At 45.5% G+C, this 23,309-nt stretch overlaps 1 protein-coding gene across 5 annotated transcripts in view; it reads left to right on the top strand.

The window, feature by feature from the left end:
• znf423 (zinc finger protein 423) overlaps positions 1-23,309 on the top strand; it is a 128,076-nt gene that overhangs the window by 27,872 nt on the left and 76,895 nt on the right. For all 5 annotated transcript variants that reach the window (XM_086297863.1, XM_086297862.1, XM_086297859.1 and 2 more), the window contains one exon: positions 4,273-4,470. In XM_086297863.1, coding sequence (XP_086153989.1) covers positions 4,273-4,470 — 198 coding nt within the window. The remainder of the gene's footprint in view (positions 1-4,272; positions 4,471-23,309) is intronic.

The raw sequence follows: 23,309 nt of genomic DNA, 5'->3' as shown, positions 1-23,309 counted from the left end.
TGCCGTGTTGTGGCGTTAACGTCATTTCAGATTAACGCTGACAGCACTAGTGGGAACACAACGAATATGACTGCACATTTACTCCAACAGCATCCTAGTGCAAAGACAAGTGGAAGCAGACAAAAACAACAAGCAGCATGCTACAAACTTTACCCGAGTCATTTAGACAGCCGTTAGCACAGGATTCTCCTTATGGGGACCTGATATGTTTAATATGCTGCTGAGAATATAGCCCAGAAGAAGCGGATAGTAGAGCTTTTATTTTGAAAGAGCCATTTCTCTGTAATAAACTCTCTTTTCCAAAGATGAGGGATTCCTCAATCAGATAGATTTATTTTTTATTATTTTGTTGTTTCAGCAACATTAAATTTAAAAACTGTACTTTTGAGTGAAAATATATATTTATAATTTTAATAAATGACAAATTAAAAAGGCATGAACATTTTTTTGTATTGAAAAAAAATCAAACCGTGAATTTTGTGTATCGCTGCACCCCTAATATTTAGGTACCCAGAATACAGCTGCTGCTCCATCCAACTAACTGGTTAATTTCATCTAAATGCATGTTGTGTATCCCAGGTGTGACGCAGTCCCTCATTATATGGCTAGAATAAAAATCATCAGAGTTCTGTGAGCGATAGAAAACGACCCACATAAGTCATGCTGTACGTTTGGAACATTTCCTGTAGTTAAACTGCAGGACGAGCCTCTGTGGATGACATAAGAATGAACCGTGTGTGCGCTTGGATCAGAAAATGTATGTGTGTGTGTGTGTGTGTGTGTGGCGTGATTTAGAAAAAGAGTGTGTAGTTATTCCTGGCGTAGCGACTGTCTGTGACTCAGAGATAATGGTTCTCAGTAGAGTAAGTGTGTTCACATGTGTGCGTTCGTGTGTCTATAAGTGACTACAGCTATGTCACACTGTGTGTGTGTGTGTGTGGAGTGTGTGTGTGTGTGGAGTGTGTGTCATAGAGAAAGTGGATGGCAAGCAGATGCTATTTGCGAGGGACTGCTGTCATAATATTCAATCAATACCCTGCGGACACACACTCATGCACACACACAGACACACACCTCTGTATGTACCCCGAGCACCCGTGGGAGTCGCCTGCTTTCATTAAGTAGGCCCGCTGCTCCTCTGTGCTGTGATTGGGTGGAGCATCTTAGAGAAGGAGGAAGGTGGTGTGAGTGTGTTTTAAGAACTAAGTGAAAAAAATGCATAAAGTAACGCAGTGCAGTCATTGTGACTGGAAACACTTTTGTGTACACACTAAAAGATATTTTCTGCTAAATGTGTATGAAATTGAATAGAATGTGTCATAAACGGCTCTTTTAAACCACCGTAGCCTCACAAGGAGTCAATAAAACTGCAGTTTTGTGCTTTTATAGATCTCAGGCAGCATAAAAAAATAAAGGCCGTGTTTATTTACTGCTTATATAAATTTTTCTTTTTCACGGACGATATTACTGTCGTCTCACACACACACACACACACACACACACACACACACACAGGAGGGCTGCTCCAGAGTGGTAACGATCATAACTGAGCTTACAGCAACGCTCTCTTGAAGCCCGCCCTCATCAAATTCTCCCCGTAAGAGAAGTCCTAATCACGGGTGGGTGGGTAGCAGAGGACCACAGAGATCGGTGTGTAAACACCAGCCTCTCCTGTTGGCCCCTCTCATCCCTTTATCTTCATCACCCATCTCTCTCTTTATCTCACTGCACAGGATTTGGGGGCGAAACACTATTTAAAAAAAAAAGTACTGAAAGAGAAAATAAGGGAGTGATGAGGAGGGAGGGGTGCAAATCCATCTCTTGTCTCTGTTGCTATGACAGCAGGTTGTGTTGGCATGCAATGGAGTTGGCGCTGCCCTCACCTCTGGCATCAGGGAACCCCGGGGACTGTGTGCACATTGTATGTAGTATGTGTGTAGTTGCTTTCTGCACGTATGCATGTTCAGATAATGTACAAATAAAAAAATTGAAATGCCTTTTATAGCAGCCTGCATCGTGTTTTAATCACTTCCTACAAATTTGACAAAAACCTGGTGTGTATTTGAAAAGCCGACTGTTAACCACATATTTAAAGTACGTGTATAGACCATTTGTGTGCTTCTGGTATGTATGCATTCATGTGTGTGCGTGTGCACAATGAGGAGCGTGCACGTGCAGTTTGTCAGCCAAGGGGCTGTTTTCTCTCCCTGGCCAGACGGCGCTCTCACCACTGGACAGATGGCCAACACCCTCCCTCACTTCTTCCCTATCCCTTCATCCCTTCCTCCTTCTCTCCCTCCATCACTGTCTTCCTCTCCTGCGTCCCCCCAAACACCACATCACCTCAGTCTCTCGTTCCCCACCTCCCAGCATCCCCTCATCCCTATTTCCCATCATACCGCTGCCATCATAAATCAGAGTGCTGTGGCGGTTTTGTGCCTGATTCACTTTTCCCTCACGTTCCCTAACAGGCGTCCTCTAGCACCCAAACTTATGTTAGTTAGACCTGCAATAATATCAGCGAGGGGGAAAACGCCGTGCAAGTGTACCTGCGCGTACACGCTGATGCTGACCTGGCTACTAAGTTTTAATGGTCAGACTTTTTCTACCAGACTCGCTGAAATTAAGAGCCAGAAATAGCACCATATAACAAAGCGGCGCCTTTCTATCGCGTGTGCACGTTAAACGATGTTTCGAACTCCTCGTGGATAAAACTGACTTGCAGCTTAATCGCTTTGACCTGTAGCTGCACTCTCTTAAAATAAGTCTGGTTTTCATTAGTCGTGGAGCTCACTGGTTCTCGGTTGGACAGGTTTAAAAGGTGAGATTTAACTTTTCTGAGTCCTGCGTTGATGAAGCTTCATGAACTGTGTGATATAATAATTATATGTGCGATGTTGAATTACCTTATTTTTTGTAGAATGCTTTTAATCTTTGCAGAATTGTTATCTGAAAAGTTTAAACATTGCTGTCCCCACTGCTTATCCTTTTCTTTGCATCATCATCGTCATATTTGCTGTTGCTGATTGATGGTGTTTTATTAAGACTTTTATGTGTTAGCAGGGCTTTTCTTTTCTCTCCTCTGGTATCATCTCTGAAGCCAAGTGTCTTCAGTGTCGTCCTTTTGGATCCTCAGCGTTTATAATGTGATAATAAGGTGTGAAAATGGAGACACAATGGAGCGGTGAGGATTGGGCCTCCACTGGTCCCCTCTCACACTGCTGTGTGCTACCAGGACACACACATTCACACGCATTACGTCACATGCTAAGTGATAATCTACACGCAGTATAAAGTAATTGGCAGTGCACGGCTGGTAACTCACTTTTTACACTGGATGCAATAAATGATAACCAGTAATGACATTAACCACTTCTGTGCTGTTGTTAAGGCTACGCTGTGACACGCTGTGAGACACTTGTGGGGACGCCGATCAGGCGTTGTGGAGAAAAGGACCCAAATGCAGACTCTAACAAAACCTTTACAGGGGGAACTAAACTAGAAACACAGGATCAGGAGCTGGAAGATGATCCGACAGGAGACGAGGGGAGGCTGAGACAATAAATGGGGGGAGTGGAGGCACACGGGAACAGAGCTGAACTGAAGACACTAGATGACAAGAGGAAGCAAACCTGAACGTGAAGCACACAGGACAGGACTACCAAAATAAAACAGGAAGTCACTAACATGGACTGAAGGTGCTCAGACTAGACGCAGGAAGAGTAACAGACACGACAGAGCTGAGGCAGCGAGAGAGGCAGGAACCAGAACCAAACTGGTTTGACTGCTCCGAGGCTTTAAGCCTTTGGCTCCGTATTAAGTCCTGTCAACGACTCTTGGAGGTGATAATACCGACTCTATTCTTCTAACATAAAAAGCCTTTTTGGAAGTGCTTCAATATGAAATTGAATTTGACATCTCAAACTCAACAGAATAATCGAGTGTGACGGCAGGAACAAAAGAAACACAACAACACCAATTAATTATTTAAAAGGCAAGAAAATATTGAAAAGTTTGGTTCGTTCTGTGAATCAGTGTGGACAAATGTCACTAATGTGCTGTACTCTAAACAAAGCTTATTGCAAATACACCTGTGAAATAGCTGCAGGTCTAAGTGAAGGGCACAGCAGCCTAACCTAAAATGACGCAGAGTGAAAGTGGGTAAAGCAGACGGCGGTGAATATTTCAATGGGATCATAACGAATGGCACAAAGATCCGAACTGTGATCGTTCACGGTAACAAAGACACACTTGTATTGTGTTTCTCTGCAGACGTAGCGGCATCTGAAAGAGTCGCCGACCCCAAAGAGGGGACCGGTGCTGAAGACGGAGAACCAGACGAGGACCGCGATGACCGAGATCACGACGATGACTTGGACGACGAATCCATCTTCACCTGTGACAACTGTCAACAGGACTTTGACTGTCTGGCTGAGCTCACTGAGCACAGAACCAACCACTGCCCAGCTGGTAAGACTGGTAATGTGATTGTGGTTTTTCTGTTTTAACTGGCCAGGCTCCCATCACTGTGTGATACTTTATCATAAAACAGTCAGTGATATGTCATCGATACCTGTACATGGTGCACTTAATCCTCAATATCTTGTCAATCAGGACCTAATTAAAGCTCATTTATCATATTGCATCAACATATCTACAGTTAAAAGTGCCGCGTGGTTTCCAGCAGGGAAGGTGGCGTGCTTTCAGATTAACATCAAACACTTAAGCTGTATCATGAAGAATCACTGGACTGCCTTAGTGACACGGGTCCTGCACTGTTCTCTGAATGCCTATAGCTATAGGAATCACACCTACCATAGCATGTGTCCCACAGGGATGGACACACACACACCACACACACAAAGGCCGTTATTAGTAACGGTGTAATTAATGGAGGGACTGAAAGGAACACAGCGGGGGCATCTGGTTCCTACAGATTAATCCAAACAGTCCCTGAACAAGCCGACACACAAACGCACACTTACTTCTCGCTACTGCGAGGCAGTCTCCCCTCGGTGTCTGCGGGTATGTGTGTTTACTTTTGATAGGGGGGATGAAGGAGCAGGGAGGGGGGCGGAGGGCTTTGTTTAAACGGGTAAAGATGGTGTTTCTACAGAGTGTGTAATGTAGATGGTGAGAGCCCCGCTTCATCCACCTCTTATTCACCCGCTGGTTTGACGTCCCACTAGAATTTCATGTAGTGCTTTGTCTCACATGCAGGTTATGAAGTTGTAGTAATACAAAATCAGTGTTTTACGTTGACTTTTGTTAGTGTGGCGTCATAACAAAAATGTAGGAGAACACGAGGCAAACGCACGGCAGAGGTTCCCGTCCCCCCTCCTGCTCTGTGGGGATGAGCTCAAGACGTGGAGCTCAATATGAAGGTTTCACTGTAAACGGCAGGAGATTCATCCACGCTGGTCACAGCTGACTCTGTCCGGTCTTTAAGTGATGACGTATCAATCCTGCTTCCAGGTCCAAACTGCTGTTTATTAAGGCTGTTGTGTTTTTAACATGTTTTGTGTCTTGTTCGGTTTAATCTCAGGGTTCATACGCCTTTTTCAGGGTCAAATTCAAGCACTTTTTAAGCACTTTCAAGGTCCCTTTTCAAGCTTTTCCAGCTCATGCCCCCCCCCCCCCCCCCCCCCCCCCCGCCAAAAAAAATAGACTGCATGTTTCAATTCGCATCACCTCAGTAAGACCATGTGAAAATGAAAACAAATCATCCTAGGTGAGCTTACACACCTTTTTCCCCTTTTGTTAAGAAATAGAAAAACGCACCACACAAAAATACTGCAGAAGGAAACGGTCGCCTTACATACATCGTGTATAAACTCAAAATGCACATTTCACTTAAAAATTAAGATGTGAAAATGTGAACAAATCAACTTGTTAGATATTCTTCTCCTGTTGAAAAAACAAATGCCCCACTGATTGTGCCCCACAGGCCTCAGTGTGAGCTTGAAGACATTTATACTGTTTAAGTAGTTTAATGTGTCGGTGCTGATACACAGTTTGAATGAAAGCCGGGGAACTTTGGTAGCACAGAAACAAGTGACCATATGGATCAGTCATATTACCATTATTTCACCCAAAGGCACCAAGTTAATGCTTAAAAAAGCTGCAGCAATACACACAAATATAAACAGTACTTGGTGACAACTTTGCTTTTAGCCTGTAACCCTCTGGGGTCCAGGGTGTAACTGGCCGTTTCTGACTACTTTTGATTTGGCCTCATATTTCACCTTTAAAAACTGTTATTTTCTCATTTTGACAAACTGTCAGCACAATTTATCTAAATTCAGACAAAATGTAAAATACAACTAGAAAGTGATATTTTTGACTGTACAAACCACAGGCACGTTTAACGAATCATTGTCATAACTTGAAATGCAAAGAGAAATTGTACATTTTTAAAAATATGCACAAGTTTTGCAAACAACAAAGTTATTTGGTACTATTTACCTAAAAATGCAGCCAAGGCTCAGAAGTTTTTCATATAACCATTTAAAACTATGTACAGAACAATCAGGTGCTCTGCATCAAATAAGAAGACACACAAATTATTTATGCAACTCCAAAAAATAGTTTGTGTCACTGTAACAGATGAGAACAGCACAGGGATAAACCTGCAGGTCTGACAGCAGCTGTGTCAGCGTTTACACTGCAACCTGCCTTTGGTGGCTTTAAGGCAGCAACTGTGACCATCACGAGTAGAACTGACACACAAAACAAAACAGCACACTAACTACACAAGACAACACACTAACTACACAAGACAACACACTAACTACACAAGACAGCACACTAACTACACAAGACAGCACACTAACTACACAAGACAGCACACTAACTACACAAGACAACACACTAACTACACAAGACAGCACACTAACTACACAAGACAGCACACTAACTACACAAGACAGCACACTAACTTGAGACTCCAAACACGGCAAACGTCACAAATCTCTCACGTATCAAAACTCTCTCTCTCTTTCGCTCACTCCTAAAACTTCCCCCCCTTCCCAAACAACCAGATGCCACATGTTGCCATATCATTTTTTGATTGGTCAACATGGTACATTTTTCCACCAATAGGGAAGGAGTGTTTTTTATTTTTTCACTCACAAGCAAAGCGTGTCTGCTAGCGCTCTCCTTAGAAACGCCGTTTTAACCGTTTCTTCCCGGAGTAAACGCCACTGTTTTATTAAAAACAAACAAACATCGGTTTTACGTGGCCTATCAACACAATTTAAACACTGGTATATAGTATGAAGTCTGCACCTTCGACCCAAGTTGAAATGGAGACTCTGGGTCCGTCGACCCCAGAGGGTTAACCAGAAAGCCTTAAGTTGGCTAGTTATGTATCAGGCTAATGTTTAAAGCTTTCACTTGAGTAAATTAACTCATATCACTGCTAAGTAATGTTAGCTAAGTTCACAGCATATTCCATAATAGCACTGCCATACTGCATCACACTCAGTGCATTTCAATCATTTCTCCAGCGAGTTTGATAGCAAAATAATAATCACAATTAATAATAAAAAAATGGCATGTGTAACGTACACGGAAAATTATTTACTAGGACTCACCTATCATGCGACTGGAGAGCGCAAACTCCGCTCTTGTCGTTTTCCATCAAACACTCATTAAAACAGCAACCTCCAGGTATGCTAGCGCACTCATAGCCGACTGGCCGAGGGAGGGGCGGGGTCACACGTTGAAACAGACAGAGGCGCAAGGCAGCCCAGGCGGGGAAATTTTGCTTTTACATTTTGCGACTCATTTTATTTCTCTCTAAAAGGACCAAACTTCAGCCAGGAGAACAACTGAGATAATCCATCCACAATACGAGGTTAGTCATTCATATACTGCTGCATGGGCTGGGCTGTAGTTACATCCTAAGGTTTTAAAAACTGAGCTTAAATAAATGATTAGCAAAAGCCGAGGGAGGTCAACAGGGATCACTGACTGTTTTAGGAGCTTTTTGAGATCAAATAGAAGAAAATACAAAACATTAAACATGTTAACAACACAAAAGCCATATTAAACGCAGACTACTTTAGGCCCGGAAGTAGGATTCGTCACGTCATCACTGAACAACCGGATTGCCACTGTTCATTTTAAAGCTCAGTGTTTAAACCCTTACGATGTAACTGCAGCCCAGCCCATGCAGCAGTATGTTAATGACTAACCTCGTATTGTGGATGGATTATCTCAGTTGTTCTCCTGACTGAAGTTTGGTCCGTGTACAGCATCCTGCCATGCGATTGCATTTGTCTCTAACCATCAGGAACCCTCACGTTAACTTTTATTGAGTGGAAAAAGTTGGCGTTCATCCTCCAGCTTCACTGTGTTTATGCTAACATAGCTGTGTAGCTAGCGATCACGTAGCACATCATTATATAGCAGCTAGCCCAACTTCAGTAACCCTACAAACGTCACTGCTGTTTAGTTTCCTGTCTTCATTTATGCTGGAAGTGACAGCAGAGCTGTACCTTTGAATTTTCTCAGAAATCTCTCAGTCAAAACATGCTATATCATGTTTAGGTGGAAGCTAGCGAGCTAACTTCCTGCTAACTTTAACTCTGTTAAACTTCATAAATCCTGTTTTGATGGATGCCTTAATTGTTACACCTGGTAAAGCAGCAACGCTGATGATTTTATTAAGGTGAAATAATTTAGAGAGTTTGTAACTCTCAGTGATGCTGCAGTGTTCGTTTGACTTTGGGACCTGAAGTGGAGTTTGGACCCGGGAACGGCTAATGATGTCAGACTTAAAGCCCGGATTGTTTAGTTACATTAATATTACACTGACATTCACTTAAAAACTCAAAAGTTGAAGACCCCTTCCTTTACATGTCCATGTCAGTTCACAGACACACAGAGTGCACACTCAGATCATCACAGGGCCAGCAGCTCAGAGCTGCTGTCGGAGCACGGGATGTGGCCTGTGATTTCAGCAGAGGAGTCTGGGGAGGGCTACATGTTGCTGAGTGAGAAAGCTGAGGGAGGAAGGGGGGAGGGTGAGAGGTAGCGCAGTCGAAAGAAATGAAATGAAATAAAAAAACATGTTTTTCCCCGGAGAAAGAGCGGTTGAGATTGCACAGTAATCCCACGGCTCGGTGGGATGTGTGCGGGGTTTTGTGCATGTGGGTTACTCCGTGTTGGTGTGTCATCGTGTGTAAAGCTGTACATGTTTATTTGTCTTATGTGTGCGTACACGTGAGCATGCAGAAGGGAGTACGTATGAAGTTCGTGGTGGGACCACAGCTCTGTGGTTATTATTGAGGAGAAGGCTAAATGAAGAATAAAGAGTCCTTTTGAATTCTCTGGTGGAGGCCCGGGGGAGTCGAAGCATGGACTCACACACGCACACACATATGAAGCAAAGACTGCTGGGAATAAACAAACGCCACTCTGAATCTGCATGAGTGAGGTAATGTGTTCGTGCATTCTGAAGTTTGATGTAGTTTGATGTTTGTCTCTGAGCAGAAACCAAACGACTCAGATATCGGCCATCTTGGTTGAGGGTGACCGATGGGACCATCTTGCCAGGAGTAGCTAGCTATGATGCTAGCTCGCTGTTAGCTTTGAATCAGCATGGGAAAAAGTTACTGAGAGGTGACGCTATGTGACAGAAAAAAGAAAAAGCTCAAAACACAGAAGACTAAATCCAAAATTGGCTTTTCAGTATTAATCTCCCGTTCACCCCAAAATATTGTTGAGAAATTATGGGATACGTGACATAGCTCCTCATTAACCCTGAACACTCTTGATAGAGGGTTTCATGTCTTGTAGGAATAAAATTTTAGCTTTAGTGGACTTTGTGCTGAAGTTCATAACCAGGAAAAGAAAAACTCAAATTTAAAGAAGATTTTTAAAAAATCAGCCATAGTCCTGCAAATTTCTCAAAGCATTTACATTCTTGGTAAAACTCTTATTACTGTATTTCCTCAAATAAAACATTTACAGAATTAAATGTTGGGTCTCCCAAAACGAACGGTCACTATAAACATTTAAAGGCCTCGCCTACACGTCATCAAATTTGACTTTTCTACCTCTGGACTCTTCGATGTTTCACAAAATGTTGTGTTTAAAAAAACAAAAACAAAGGTTTTCTACTCATTAACATGCAGCAGATTTTTACTCTGAAATGGTAACAGGAAGTGGTGAGTTTGCATAGTAGGGATAACGCATTAGCTTTAGCATGGCACATAACCTGAAATAAGGCCTCCCTCCATTACTACTCTGTTGTTCTTATGTGAAGTCCTTTTACCCTGTGCAATAGACGTAAATGAAAACTTAGGCCACTATTTAATGATGTCATCCTCCCACAAATCCAGACTCACTCTGTTCTGTCTGCTGCGTCTCTAAATCTCTGTCACATAATATTTAAACTTTTCAGATTTTAGTGCCAGTCTCAGTTACATTAGTTATATTTTCAGTATCAGTTACTGAGGATTATTTTGTCGACATTTGTGAGTCTCGATTTGTAGCTTGAGAGCAGTGGTTAGTTAGTCCTGAGTTCTCCACACACACACACACACACACACACACACACTGATATCTGTAATGCTAACTATACTTTTGTTGCAAATGGGTCCCAGGTTAGCAGCTAGCTGCTGCTGTAACACTGAATGGGTCCCAGGTGCGAGAGTGAAGCACCAAGTAATTCAGTGCCACTCTAGCAGAAGGCCTATAAAGAGGCGCCATTAATTTGAGTGGAAATTGGACAAACACACACGCGCGCACACAGTGGCACAGATCAATGACACATAAATGTGTATTCACCCACTCAAACACGCACATACCCACAGACCCCACACATCTGGTCAGTGTAATGCCACATTAATGTGCATGAGCCTGATAGCTCAGCTGGTTGTGTGTGTGTGATAGAGATTACGTGCCTCGATTACAATAGTGTTGTTATTCTGTTCCACTGCAGCATTAAGCTTCTGTGACGGCTCTGCTGTTTGAATTGTGAATAAGATGCGTGTGTGTGCTTCTTCCAGCGTGCCCTGTAATCAAATGGTTAACGCACACGTAGTCGTACTGACGTCGTTAATGCTCAGTTTGTCACATTTGTGTAACACCGTTTTATTTAAGTGCACGGTGCTGCTTTATATTCTCAACTCTCCCACACGCCTTAGTGGCTCTGGGTGAGCTGACTGGCCGCGGTGTATACAGCGTGTGATATTTTTATGTGTGATGTGTGTCTGCTGCTTTTAGTGCATGTGTGTGTGCAGTACGGTGCGAGAGGGACAGACTGAGAGCGTGAGCCGGGGGAGTGTTGATGGGTCTCGGTAGGAGTCAGAATGTGGAGCAGAGGCTCCCCGAGGAGAAGAGGAGCAGAAAAAAAGCCTCCTACAGATCAAATGGAGAACATTCTCTGGCCTTCCTCTGCCACATGAACACACAGACACAAGCAGACACCCACATCCTATTAAGGAAACCCAAAAGCTGTCTCGCAGGCCGCAGCATTCCAGGATCAGTCAGTGTGATGTGTTTAGAGATTCAAATGGCTACGAAGGCCACTGTCTGTTACGATTCATGGCACACACACACAGATCTGCGCGTACACTCACCCACAGTCAACAACGTCCACACTCATGCTAGGTGTGAGTGAGAAGTGCAAGAGGGCGAGAGATTGTTAAAGATGCCAGTAAAAAGCACTTGAGGGAGGAAGTGTTGGGAAGGTAGGCTCCAAGTCAACGAGGGAGCTGTCAGTCAAGGCGGGGGGTGGAAACTGCCGTTGTCAGTGACAAATAGCAAGTCATTAACCCAGCGAGTGGCTGGGTGAGACGGTGTGGGTGGAAAATGGTGAATGTGTGCGTCCGTGCAGGAAGAGAGCGGGATACTGCGCATATTCGTTCTGAAGGTATTTGTGAGGTCTGTGGTAATTGAGCGCATACAGCTGCACTCTGGTCTATTCTTTTTCCTCTCTCAGCGGGAGAGAGCACAGATTTCCAGGGAGCCTGTCTAGCTGGGAGGGAGCAGGAGATAAAGAAGGAAATAAGGGAGGAAAAGAAGAGAATTGGGAGGGAGTCGCGGGGGACCGAATGAAGACAGGTGAAGAGGAGGGTGGAGCGTGGAGGCCAAACTCGGTGGAGGGGTAAGGGAAGAAGAGGAGAAGCACACGGAGCAGGGGGGAGAGCGTGTCTGTTGGCGCGTGGGCCCTTGGGTGGCTGGTTTGCCTCCCGCGGGACATCTTCCCACAACTAAGCTCTCACCGTCTGTCGCCACCCGCTGTCACAAACGCACACGCAGAGGCGCACACGCACCTCGCCGCGTCTGTCGTCGGGATAGCAGCTGAGACCTGCGAGGCCGAGGCTCTTATTAAAACCACCGATCACAGATAGGAGGGGTGTAAGGTAAAATTACAGACCGGCGCTCGCTGGGACGACACTTCCTGTCCAGTAGCTGCTGTTGGCTGACAAAACAAATAAAAATAATGTGCTTTTCCCCTTTTTCTCGCCTCCTGTCTTTTACTCGTCCCTCCCGTTCTTCGCCATGTGCCCCCCTTCTCTCTTTCTGCCCCACTGCCCCCTTCTTCCCTCCCTCCTTTCCTTCCCTCTGTGTGTCTGTACCCGGGGGTGGCCCGAAGATTCCTGTGCTAAGCCCTTGGCATACATACAAGTGCACAGCGCACACACAGACACAGCTGGCTGCCGCTCAGGTTTTCCAGGGAGAGAGCAGGAGCCCGGCACCAGAGGAGAGGGGGATGGAGGGAGGAGAGCGGCAGAAGCAGAAAGGGGGGAGGTGTGAGGGGCTGCAACATGCAGAGAGGGAGAGGGAGGGATAGCAGGGAGGGGGTGAGACGGAGAAGGGTTGTTGTGAAGTCATTTTTCATCACAGGGTTCGTTTTTCACCGCAGAGTTCTCCCACTCTCTACATCGCTCTATTTCTCTTTATCTGTCCTCTCCTCCTCCCGTTCCCCTCCCTTGATCCCACTTTGTCTCTCTTTATCTTCCCTTTTTCCGCTTTTTCCCTCACCTCTCTCCCTCGCTCTCTCCCTCTTGCCTAAACTCTTTGCGTCCTCTCTCTGCCTCCGTCTCTCTCTCTTTCAGCCTACTTTCTCCTTTATGAAATATGGATGGGAGCAGTTTTGGGCGCGCTGAGAGGTTTGCAGTCAGAGGGAGGGAGGGATGGAACTTGGGAACTGGCAAGGGAAGGAGGGAGGGAGGGAGGGAGAGAGGGAGAGAGGGATGGAGCTCGTGTCTCAGCAGACATGCCTTGTGCATGCACCTAAACACCTCACTGAGCAATCTGTCAACATGTCAGCAACACATGTTTGGTAAAAAAGAGAGAGAGCGGTTGGAAGGAGAGAGGAGAAGAAGAAAAAAATCTCTCCCCCTCCAGTGGGAGTAATGGCTCCCACCAGGGCTCTGGAAATGCTTTGAATTCAGCAGATTTCTATTGCGGGGTCCTCCCCCGGGGGCGTCTTTTTACAATGCCTGCATCTCAGAAATTTGAGCCCGAGGACCCCTGGGGGCTTCCTTTCATAATGCCTGAAAATGTAGGGTTATATTGTGTGCTCTTCCCCATGGGGCTTTTATTAATACCTGTATTCACTGCCACTGGAAATTACACAGGCGGCGCTGCAGGGGCCCTCGCTCGCTCCAGGAAGGGAGAAAGACTCTGCGGGGACGTTTTCTCTCTTCCCCTCTCTCTTTTCTTCCCTTCGTTTCCCCCCTTTCCCCCCTCTTCCTCCTCCCCCTCCCTCTCCTCCTACTTTGACTCTCTTCCCTTTTTTCTTACTTAATGCAAGAGTGAAAAAGAAGAATTTGCCAAAGGACACGAGAAAGTGTGTTGTGTGTGTGTTGGCACCAGCGCACCCTCTTGTATTCAGCCCTACTTTGCTCCGAGGAAAAGAAACACTCGATTAAAAATGTAACTTCCTTCTTCTTCCCCTCTTCTGTCTCTCTCATCTCTCCTCTCTGTCTGTCCTTGTGTGACTGTCTGTAGATCTTGCAGAGAGTAAATATTTGTGTGTGTGTGTAAAATGGAAATGCTTAAATCCATAGTCCAGCGCGTCTGATTTTGCATGGAAATTGAGACGAGCGCTTCTGTCTCCGAACGTTCATTAGAATTCTTCAGCCAAAGGCTTTGCAGCTTCTCTCTGAGTGTCTCCGTGCGTTTATTGATCAAATATTTACACAGCAACATTATAGAAATATACATTTACATATCTCTGAATAAATAACGTCTGTTGGCGCTCCGCAGTCGAGGCAGTTTAGCTTTCCCCGTGTCTTTTTCATTCTCGAGCGTCTGCTAACCCTGCCCTAACCCCTTTAAACAGGAGTGTTGGACTCATGCTGTCGCACAAAGATGTACTGCGGAGCTAAGTCGTACGTCAGATGCTCTTAACTCACAGAGATGCTGCTGTCCTGAGTATGACTCTCAGATCTTTGTTACAAGACAAACTTGAAAGCAAGGCAGTGATTGGCTGTCACTCCCACGGGAAAGGCCCACAGGTAGATGCTACGGTTGGTGTGGGTGTGACTTTTGGAGGTAACTGTTGCAGCAGTATGTTAAACTGTGTAACTGGACCCCCCATTGGCGACAGCAGGCTCAGTTGAAACATTCGCACCACTACTTGAGCTGGCTTACGTTCGTTCCTTTCTTGGTGGTGATGATATCTCCACACGCTGCTGTGGATATGAACCAGGCAGTAAATATATGAGGCTGCTCCCTCGTTCACACAGCAGGAACTCTGCATGTTTGATTTGGCAGATTTTCCTGACGTGACCTCTGAGGGATCGGTGAATGTGTAACCCAAAATTAGACATAACACCTCACCCAGAAATACTAACCTGGTGCATTATGGAGCTGGTTCCCCTTTGTGATGGCGCTGCTACACAAAATTGCATGAAATCAATGTTTCGTTGGCCAAACTTTGACTGTTTCCACGTTCTCAGTGTGGAGGTGAGACAAAAACACGAGTGTGTGATTGATTTTATTTTTCCTCTGGAGCACAGCTGAGGGTTTAGAAGCGCGTTGTGTGTTTGTTTGTGTGTAATCATGTTTTGGTTTGGAAAGCAGGTACCTGACATGATCCACGCATGTGTTTACTGTGTGGCAGTATCTCCATGTTTTCATGTGTGGATGTTAGGATAGAGTTGTCACGGGGCTGTGTGTGAGGGGGATGTCGGGATAATGAGGAACAGGCCGTTCCACTGGATCCAGGACCCCCCCTCCTGCTGACACCTGGAACCTTTTTGCTCGGCTCCCTCGCTGCTGCTTCTTTCTCTCTTCCCAAGAGCCCACAGCTCCCGTCACTCTCCCCACTTTTGCTTTTTTCCCTTTATTTGACCATTTTTGTCCTGTGTCTCCTCTCCTCTCTCCTGTCCTCAGTCTTTCTTAGAGCACACAGACCGCAGTGTCTCGCTGCTTTCCTTCCTTCCTCCCTCCCTCCCTCCCTACTTGCCGTCCCTCCCTGCTGAGTTCTCAAACTCTAAACTGACCACATCCCTTCCTTTCACCCTGTCTCCCTTCCCCCCACAAGCCTCCTCCATTCTCTCCCCATCATCCCTGTTCCCCGTGGAGCTGGCCCCAATGCTCTGATCCCTTCCTCCATGCCCCCAACCTCCCCACTGTGCCCTCCCAACACACACACGCACACACTCGCGCACACACACATCCACCCTGTGGTGACTGGCCCCACAGCAGCCCCTGTCTCCCTCCCTCCCTCCCTCCCTCCCTCTGTTTTTCCACTCTTTCTTTCACTTTTTCCCCACCTCCGTCTCCCACACCCTGTTTGATGCTTTACATTTGTTATGCACTTCACTGAAGCTGTTTTTCTCCACTTGGTACTTTGAAGGCAGGAGTTCGCTGCATTGTTCAAGTCCTCATTCAGGTTTCACACCTATGTGTGCACTTCAGCGGTAATCGAGGCTTTTTACTCTTTCTAAATGAGGGCAGGGTTTTATTGGTGGCTTTTGAATGATGGCTTTACAGATTGTTTAATTTTTTTTGAATGTGCAGCTGAAAAAACCCTTGTGTAACCTTAAGCCCCGCCCTCTGTCAGAATGACGTGTTGTTTTTATTGTAAGTGGTTCCAGTCATTTCGAGTTTCCATAAATACACGTTCCCTTCTTGATTAGACCAGCATCCTGGGGCACCTGTGTGTCGTCCGACACTGGACCACCGTCCGTACTGACCCCCGTCTTTGGATCATTTACATTTGTGGCTAAATTTTCACACATTTACATGTAAACTGGAACCTGACTGAGACCACGTCCACACTAATGCGTTGTTCTCCCCGAGGGAAAACGCAGCGTTTTGGAAACGCTCTCGAAAACTAATACATTTGAAGACGGTGCTTTCGCGTCGCAGTGTGGACAGCGAAAACGATGACGCATGTTAGTCATGTGATGCAGTCATGTGACCAATTAAACAAAGATAGCGGAGGGCATTATACAGCAGTTGTTTTGTTTGAGTTAGTATCAGTCTGCACGTGCTCCAGAGAGCTTTTCTTCAAATTCTTTAATTCTCACTCGCTTTTGCAACTTTGTACTTTTGTGTTACTCGCAGCAACAACTCCACCTCATTGTGAGTCCATTTAACAAACTCGGTGCTTTTCCTCAACATTCTGCCGCGACGTTTCAAAGAGCCGGAAAGTAAATAAGCAGCAGACAGAAATGAGGCAGGTCGAATCTTCTTGTGTTTCACGCATGTGCAGGACTGGAACGTCAGCGTTTTCTGCCTTTTCAATGTGGACGCACAACTCTGTGAAAACAACAGCCTGAATGACAGAGGCAAACAACAACAGTTTGAGTCACCTGTGGTGAGTTTGGTGGCTTTGCTAAGGACAGGTGTCACCTGAGGGACAGTGCTGTGATACTTACAGTTAGTAACAGTTGTAAAAAGAGCTTACTGTGGCTAATGAGCTAATGGTTTCCATTAACACCACTCTCTAATATTTTTCTTTACCTGGAGAGTCGTAGTGATTGCAGGTGTACTTTGCTGTTGAACTTGGGTTATTTGTACCCGTTGGTCTTATTGTGGACCGAAAAACACCAAATCTGTGCATCTCTGATTCTTTTTCCAGATAGGAAAAACTGCAGACGTGGTCCCACGTCACTTAGACGGAGCGGACCTTCGGCCTCCACCTGCACTTCTCCTTCCTTACCTGGAATACCCGACTCTAAGCTTTTAGAAAGGTTTACGCAGCCTGCACTGTGACAGCTTACTCAGTATATTACAAAAATGGCCTATTTACACTTTATCTCTTTTTCTGTTGTTATAATGAATTACTTCAGCCTTGCCCTCGTGTTTCTTACCTTGATCTAACACTATGCAGGAAATCTGAACACATAGTATGCTAAGTTTAATACAAAGGTACACCCAGGTGTGCAGGCACACACACACACACACACAGAGTTTCAGTCACAGACAGTGGTGGCAAAGGGCAGTGTACCACAGGGAGAGGGCCCATAATAGTTTTAACCCAGTGCTCAGGTGTGACTCTTCTTTGTCCAGCCAAATGTCAGAGAAAAGCAAAACTCCGGGGAGAGGGCTGGGGCTGTAGGATGGGGGTGTAGCAGAGTGCAGAGGAGCCTGAGAGAATGGACGCGCAGAGAAAGGAGCGAGCACGGACGCGTCTTATACGGAGCTAAAGATTTCACTAACAGAGCGGTCAGGCGGAGTCTGTTTGTCTCCTCAAACCAACCGAGTGTTGTGTCCACCGAGCGAGCTGCTGTTTCTGCCAGGCTTTCCGTCTGGGCCCCCGGTTATGTGGGGGCTGGGAGCCATGCTCCACTCTCTCCACGCCTCAAGGCCTCCCTGGGGGGGGAGGACCAACTCTGCCAACCTCGCGCTCCGTTTCCCCCACCTCAACACTGAGCACACAGACGCTGACGTCAGCTGCTCTGGGCCTTCTCCCCTGGGTGCTACCAGAACCCTTTGTTTCCCTCCCTCCTCTCCATCTTTCCTTCCACCCCTCCTCACTTCTCTCCTTGTCCTTTGTCCCTAGAAATAGCTGTCCTGCTTAGTGCCTGATTGGAATTCACTTCACTTTGAGAAGTCACAGGGAGAGCCATTGTCAAGTGTGTGTTTGTGTGTGTGTACTCATGGCGATCATGAGGGCATGCATATTTCTTGTACATGTTTTGTGCGGCTTGTGCAGGTAAGCGATTTGTTGCTGTGTGTCAGGAAGGAAATGAGCTGCACCTGCAGTGAAAGGTGTTTGTAAAGGAAAGAGTTTATATCTCGACATCGAAGCGTTTCGTTAATTCTCAGTGAAGGAGCTGCCTCGTTATCACGACCGCCGGTTTAGACAGAAACGTAAAGAACAATCTGGTGTTTTGATACTTGCAGGCTCTTGACGGTTGCACGCCTTCAGGTTTGTCTCTGCGTGTGGTTGTTGCAGGTTCATTCATGGTTATTTGGCATCTCAAATAAACCAGTTTCCAGATGCAGCTGATTATTAAAATGTCTAATTGTGTAACCCTTTTACTGGTAGCTTTAATGAACTCAGTGAAAGACATCATGCTTCGATGTGACACACACACGTTTCTCTAATACCTTCTCCACAGTGATGTGCTTTAACAGTTGTAAGGCAGCATGTTGTGTGCAGGCTTTCCTTGCGTGTGTGTTTGTGTGTTCATGCGTGCTTCTGCTCCCAGCATGGATTCTAGAATCGGGGTTAAGGAACAAGAGAATTCCTCCTTCGTATTCCCTCTTTCCTCTCCCCTCGTCTCCAGCTCTGCCTCCATCTTTGTCTCTACCTCAACCCTGCAAGTGGGATGTCTTAAAATATTAACCAATCTGCTCTTCATTTCTCAAATATGGTAGAAAACACACTGCTAAATAAGTCAGGAGACAGGCCTGCCGGGAAGCGCAGAAGAAGGGGGCACTCGACTAAACAACAAAACAACACAAACAACAACAACAAGGAAAGATGGAGGCAGAAAGAGCTCTTACACTGGATTAGCCAGTTGCCGTGGTTATTGCCTCTGTCGATCTTTCTTTTTCTCGGGTGGGCGCTCGACTTTTTTTGACTCTAATGAGACCAGCTTGATTGGAGCATTACTCTGCACTCCAGCGGCTCAGTGGCCGACCGAGGCCTTCCTGTGCTGCTGGCCGGGGGCCGGAGGGAGCGCCCGGCGTGAGTAAGATGCACCGTTACGTGGGCCCGCTTCCATCCTGTGTTCCCCGCTCCTGTTTCCTGGGATTGTGTTGAGGCTAGGGCTGATTTTGAAGGGGGATATGGGGGAACGGGTGGTGGATATTTCTCCCCCTTGTAGGCTGCCAAGCCGTGCGGTCTGCGAACGAGCAGATAAAATTGTGTGTGTGTGCGAATGTGAGTCAAAAACTGCTAAGGCTTGTGTACAGAGATTTGTGTGCGCCCGTGTTTTGAGCGTATGTGGGTATTTGGTGTGCGTATTGGGGAGTTTGTCCTCGGAGAATAGTGTGTGCGGTGGTGGTGGTGGGGTGTAGTGACAGCTGCAGAGGGGGGCCGGGGGGGCTTACTGCTTGCTGGCTGATAAGGGGGGCTTCACATCAGAGACATGACGAGAAGACTAATAATTCTGCAGCACAACACGCACAGACACACACACCAACACACCCAGGCTCATAGAAGAGAAGCAGTGTGAGGGAAAAGTTAAGGAAAGCTAGATAGTGCTGTGGGATTGTGTGTGTGTGTGTGTGTGTGTGTGTGTGTGTGTGTGTGTGTGTGTGTGTGTGGATTAACACTGCTGCCTGACAGAATAGGAATCAGAAAGATTTGGATGTTTAAAGGTGCTTTTAAACATCACATTGACTCTTAGGTGTGGGACACGATGCAGGAGTGAACTGCAGTACTTGTGAAACACCGTCACAGTCACTTATTCCAACATCTGCAGGTGGGACTTATTTAAAAGAGAGAGAGGTGCAAACTGAGAGGAAATTAATCAAATTAACTGACGATTTGACCTGTTTTTGGGGTGTTTTTGTTACACTGATATAAACATAGAGATAATCCTTGTTGTGCATTTTCACCCCTATTAAAGAACAGATAATCCTCCAGATTTTTGGGAAAAGGGACTGGTTGGTGTAGCGTGCCTTTGCTTTATACAACATGTCTCATTCACGCTTCATCAGAGGGTAGCTGGGTCTGCAGACTGGGATCGAACCACAAACCTTCCAGTTAGCAGGTGACCTCGTGAGCTACAGCCTTAAGATTACAAACAGGCATGTCCCGCTTTTGTTCACTTTACATGATACTAGTTGTTCTGTGTGGTAATGCTATGTAAGCTTTGTATACAACACTTTTGTGGAATTACAGCCTGACCTCACTTCACACTGTAATACAGGTTTTTATGCTGAATTCCAGTCTCTAGTTGTCATGTCTACTGAGATATTATGACATGAATATGTGGAGATTTAGCTGCGTATAATCATAAGCACAGGTGTAATACTGCACAACATCAGAGCCACGACGTGCAGCACAAGCTGCAGTAAGAAGCGATGCTAAATATATTCACAACAGCTGTCTGGCCTTTTGAAAGAGTGTCCAGTTCTCAGCAGGTTCAGAATGAATCCACCCTGCTAGTGCTGGGCGACATGACGATATATATCGTGCGAATGACAGAAAAGTGTCTATTGTGCCATTTGTCTTCTATCGTTTCTAACCTAATTTTACAAATTGTTACATAAAATATATCATTAACCCTTTAAAGCCGGTCGGAGTGGGCACGCTCCATTTTGTGTGACTATTTTTAAATCTCTGTAGAACTGGAACCGTGTAAGCTAGCGCAATAATTTTTTAAGCATGTGAAACCGGAGGAGTTGTACTTACATCTGATGCCATCAGCTTGTCCTCGGCCACAGTTTCTTTCCACATAAAGCTTTGCAAAAACTGCATAAAAAGCACTTGCAGCAAGAAAAACATAATATTCCAGAAACGCGCTTTGCCATCCAATCAGCTGTTCGTAACACTTCCTACATTGGAATAGACGTCAGCGCGAACGATCGCATGTCCGCCATGACCTGCCGGAAACCGGAAGTGACGTTCTGTCTGCAGCTTATTTATTTTCCAGCTCTATGAAACGTCTTTGAGTTTGCGAGGACCGCTCTCACGGCGGCCAGTAGTTGGCGGAGGAAGAGGTGGGCGAAGAGGAATCCCCCGTCATCTGGCCCGAGCAACGATAGCATGTTCTCCATGAGCTCGAGCGCGGTACCGCCACCCAAGCCTGACAGGTTGAGGAGCTTTTCGGCTCGTTCAGCGTCGGAGAGGGCATAGCGCCGAAGAAGCAGCTCTTTAAGGGCGGCGTATTTTGTGCAACTTTTTTGTATTCACAGTTTTGAGGGATAAACCTCTTAAATTTCTCTAACTAGAAATATATGTAAACAAAACAAAACAAAAACAATTTTCAATTTTTTGTAGTTTATTGCACTTTTTTGCAATTTATGTAGTTACTTTGGACTTAATGCAGACATATTATTAAAATTTGGGCTATAACGGTTACATTGATATATAGCAACTTGAAATGCTCACACAAATGGCACTACAGCATGTAAAAAATATAATCTGGCAGACTTGGTTCTATGGCAGGTCTTAAAGGGTTAAATAGCCTGTGGCAAATGTATTAGTGTTGTCTTCTCACTATACATACTCTTAACTTTATGTAAGAGAAAATAAAGTATAAAAAAAAAGATATTTTTGGCAAAGAAACTCCATCTTGTGGTTTTGCGACATGGTGCTGCTTTACGTGCACCCGGATTTGCGATATGCTTTACGGTAACTCAAAACGATGGACGTGCGACAGGTTGCAGTTTCATGCCCGGACATGCAACAGGCAGAGACAGGCAGCCCAAGAAGAAGCACTTTTACCAAAAGAGGGGGTACGTCTGTGATTTGGTGACATTTTAGGTTCAACAGCACCAACACGGAGCAGAAGACGCCCATTTGCAAGCTATGCTATAAAACTATTCCAGGACCCGATGGCAACACAACAAATCTCTTCTATCACCTACAGAAGGTCCAGGAAAAAGAATACTCAAGAATCCAGAAAATTTGAGCTAAACCAAGCTGTGGAACGACGGGAGCAAGTTGGGAAAAGAAAAACTATACCAGCTGAAGATACAGCAGCCTTTCACACGAGGCCCTTATGAGAAAACGTCCCAGCGGCATAAACAAATCACAGGCGCCGTCTCGCGTTGCATTTGCAAAGGCATGGCCCTGTTTATGTAGTTGAGAAGGACAGCTTTCGTGACCTCGTCAAAGTCCTTGATCCGAGGTACATTATGCCCGGTCGTAAGCACTTCAGTAAAGTCAAGTTGCCTCGCTTATATGACGCATGCTGGGCCAAAGTAGAGCAGGATGTTTGCAGTGTCGTGCATTAAGCCTTGGCTGCTGAGCTGTGGACGAGCAGAGATACGCAGCCCTACATGAGCGTAACCATCCGCTTCATTAACAAAGACGCCGCGCTCGCTGTTTACAGACTGCGGACTTTCCAGATGACCGCAGGTCAGGTGGTATATCGTGATATATATCGTTATCGTGATATAAAATAATTCATATCATGATAAATATTTTTCCCATATCGCCCAGCACTACACCCTTCTTTTGTTTCCAGTAACTGTAATTATGTGACTGATTATTTGGCTGTAATAATCACACGTCCTTGGGATTTCTTTGATTTTTCTATGTGCTAAATCATGCTGAAAACAGCTGATCAGAGCTGATTTACACACTGTGGTTTTAGCTGTGTGCCACCGTGTACCAGTACTGCTCCGAGTACCGCTCTGTTACTCACCTTTGCGTCTCACATACTCAGTTTTTCCCATTAAATCTGTTCCATTAGTGAAATATGTGTTTTTTCTCTCTTCTTTTTTGACGTAATAAAAGCCCCACCAGCCCTTAATTATGCATATTTTAGTAATACAATCCAAGTTAACGGTTCAAACATTAGTACATAATAAAACTCCCGAGGCTTTGCTTTTAATTTAATTCGTTCGTTTAAATTAATTTTTGGGGCATGCTTGTGCTTTTAGCTTGCTGCTCTGCAGAGGGGAGGGGGTGGAAATGAGAGAGAGTGAGAGAAAGGAGTGAGAGGGGGCGAGAACGTCGACATCAGGGTTTGCTCAGGGAGATCAATCTGTTACAGGTGTTTGTGCTGGATGGAGGCGCTGGCTGATGCATGATGGGAAAGGAGTTTACTAACCAACTGAACGCAGATGAAATTTTATCAGCTGTGTTTGAATGTTTGCATCGAACAAAACAACCGTCACAGAAATGAAGGAATGCAGAGTGACAGCGAGAAAGGACGGGCTGGTTGTGAGGAGCTGGAGACGAATCACGGAGGAGCGGGAGGAAT

The sequence above is a fragment of the Aulonocara sp. 'chitande type north' Nkhata Bay genome, linkage group LG7 (genome assembly GCF_057382095.1).
Source record: "Aulonocara sp. 'chitande type north' Nkhata Bay isolate Kocher_YH1m ecotype deep benthic linkage group LG7, A_spYH_male_GT1.1, whole genome shotgun sequence".
Lineage (NCBI taxonomy): Eukaryota > Metazoa > Chordata > Actinopteri > Cichliformes > Cichlidae > Aulonocara > Aulonocara sp. 'chitande type north' Nkhata Bay.
This window is presented reverse-complemented; position numbering and strand designations above follow the sequence as displayed.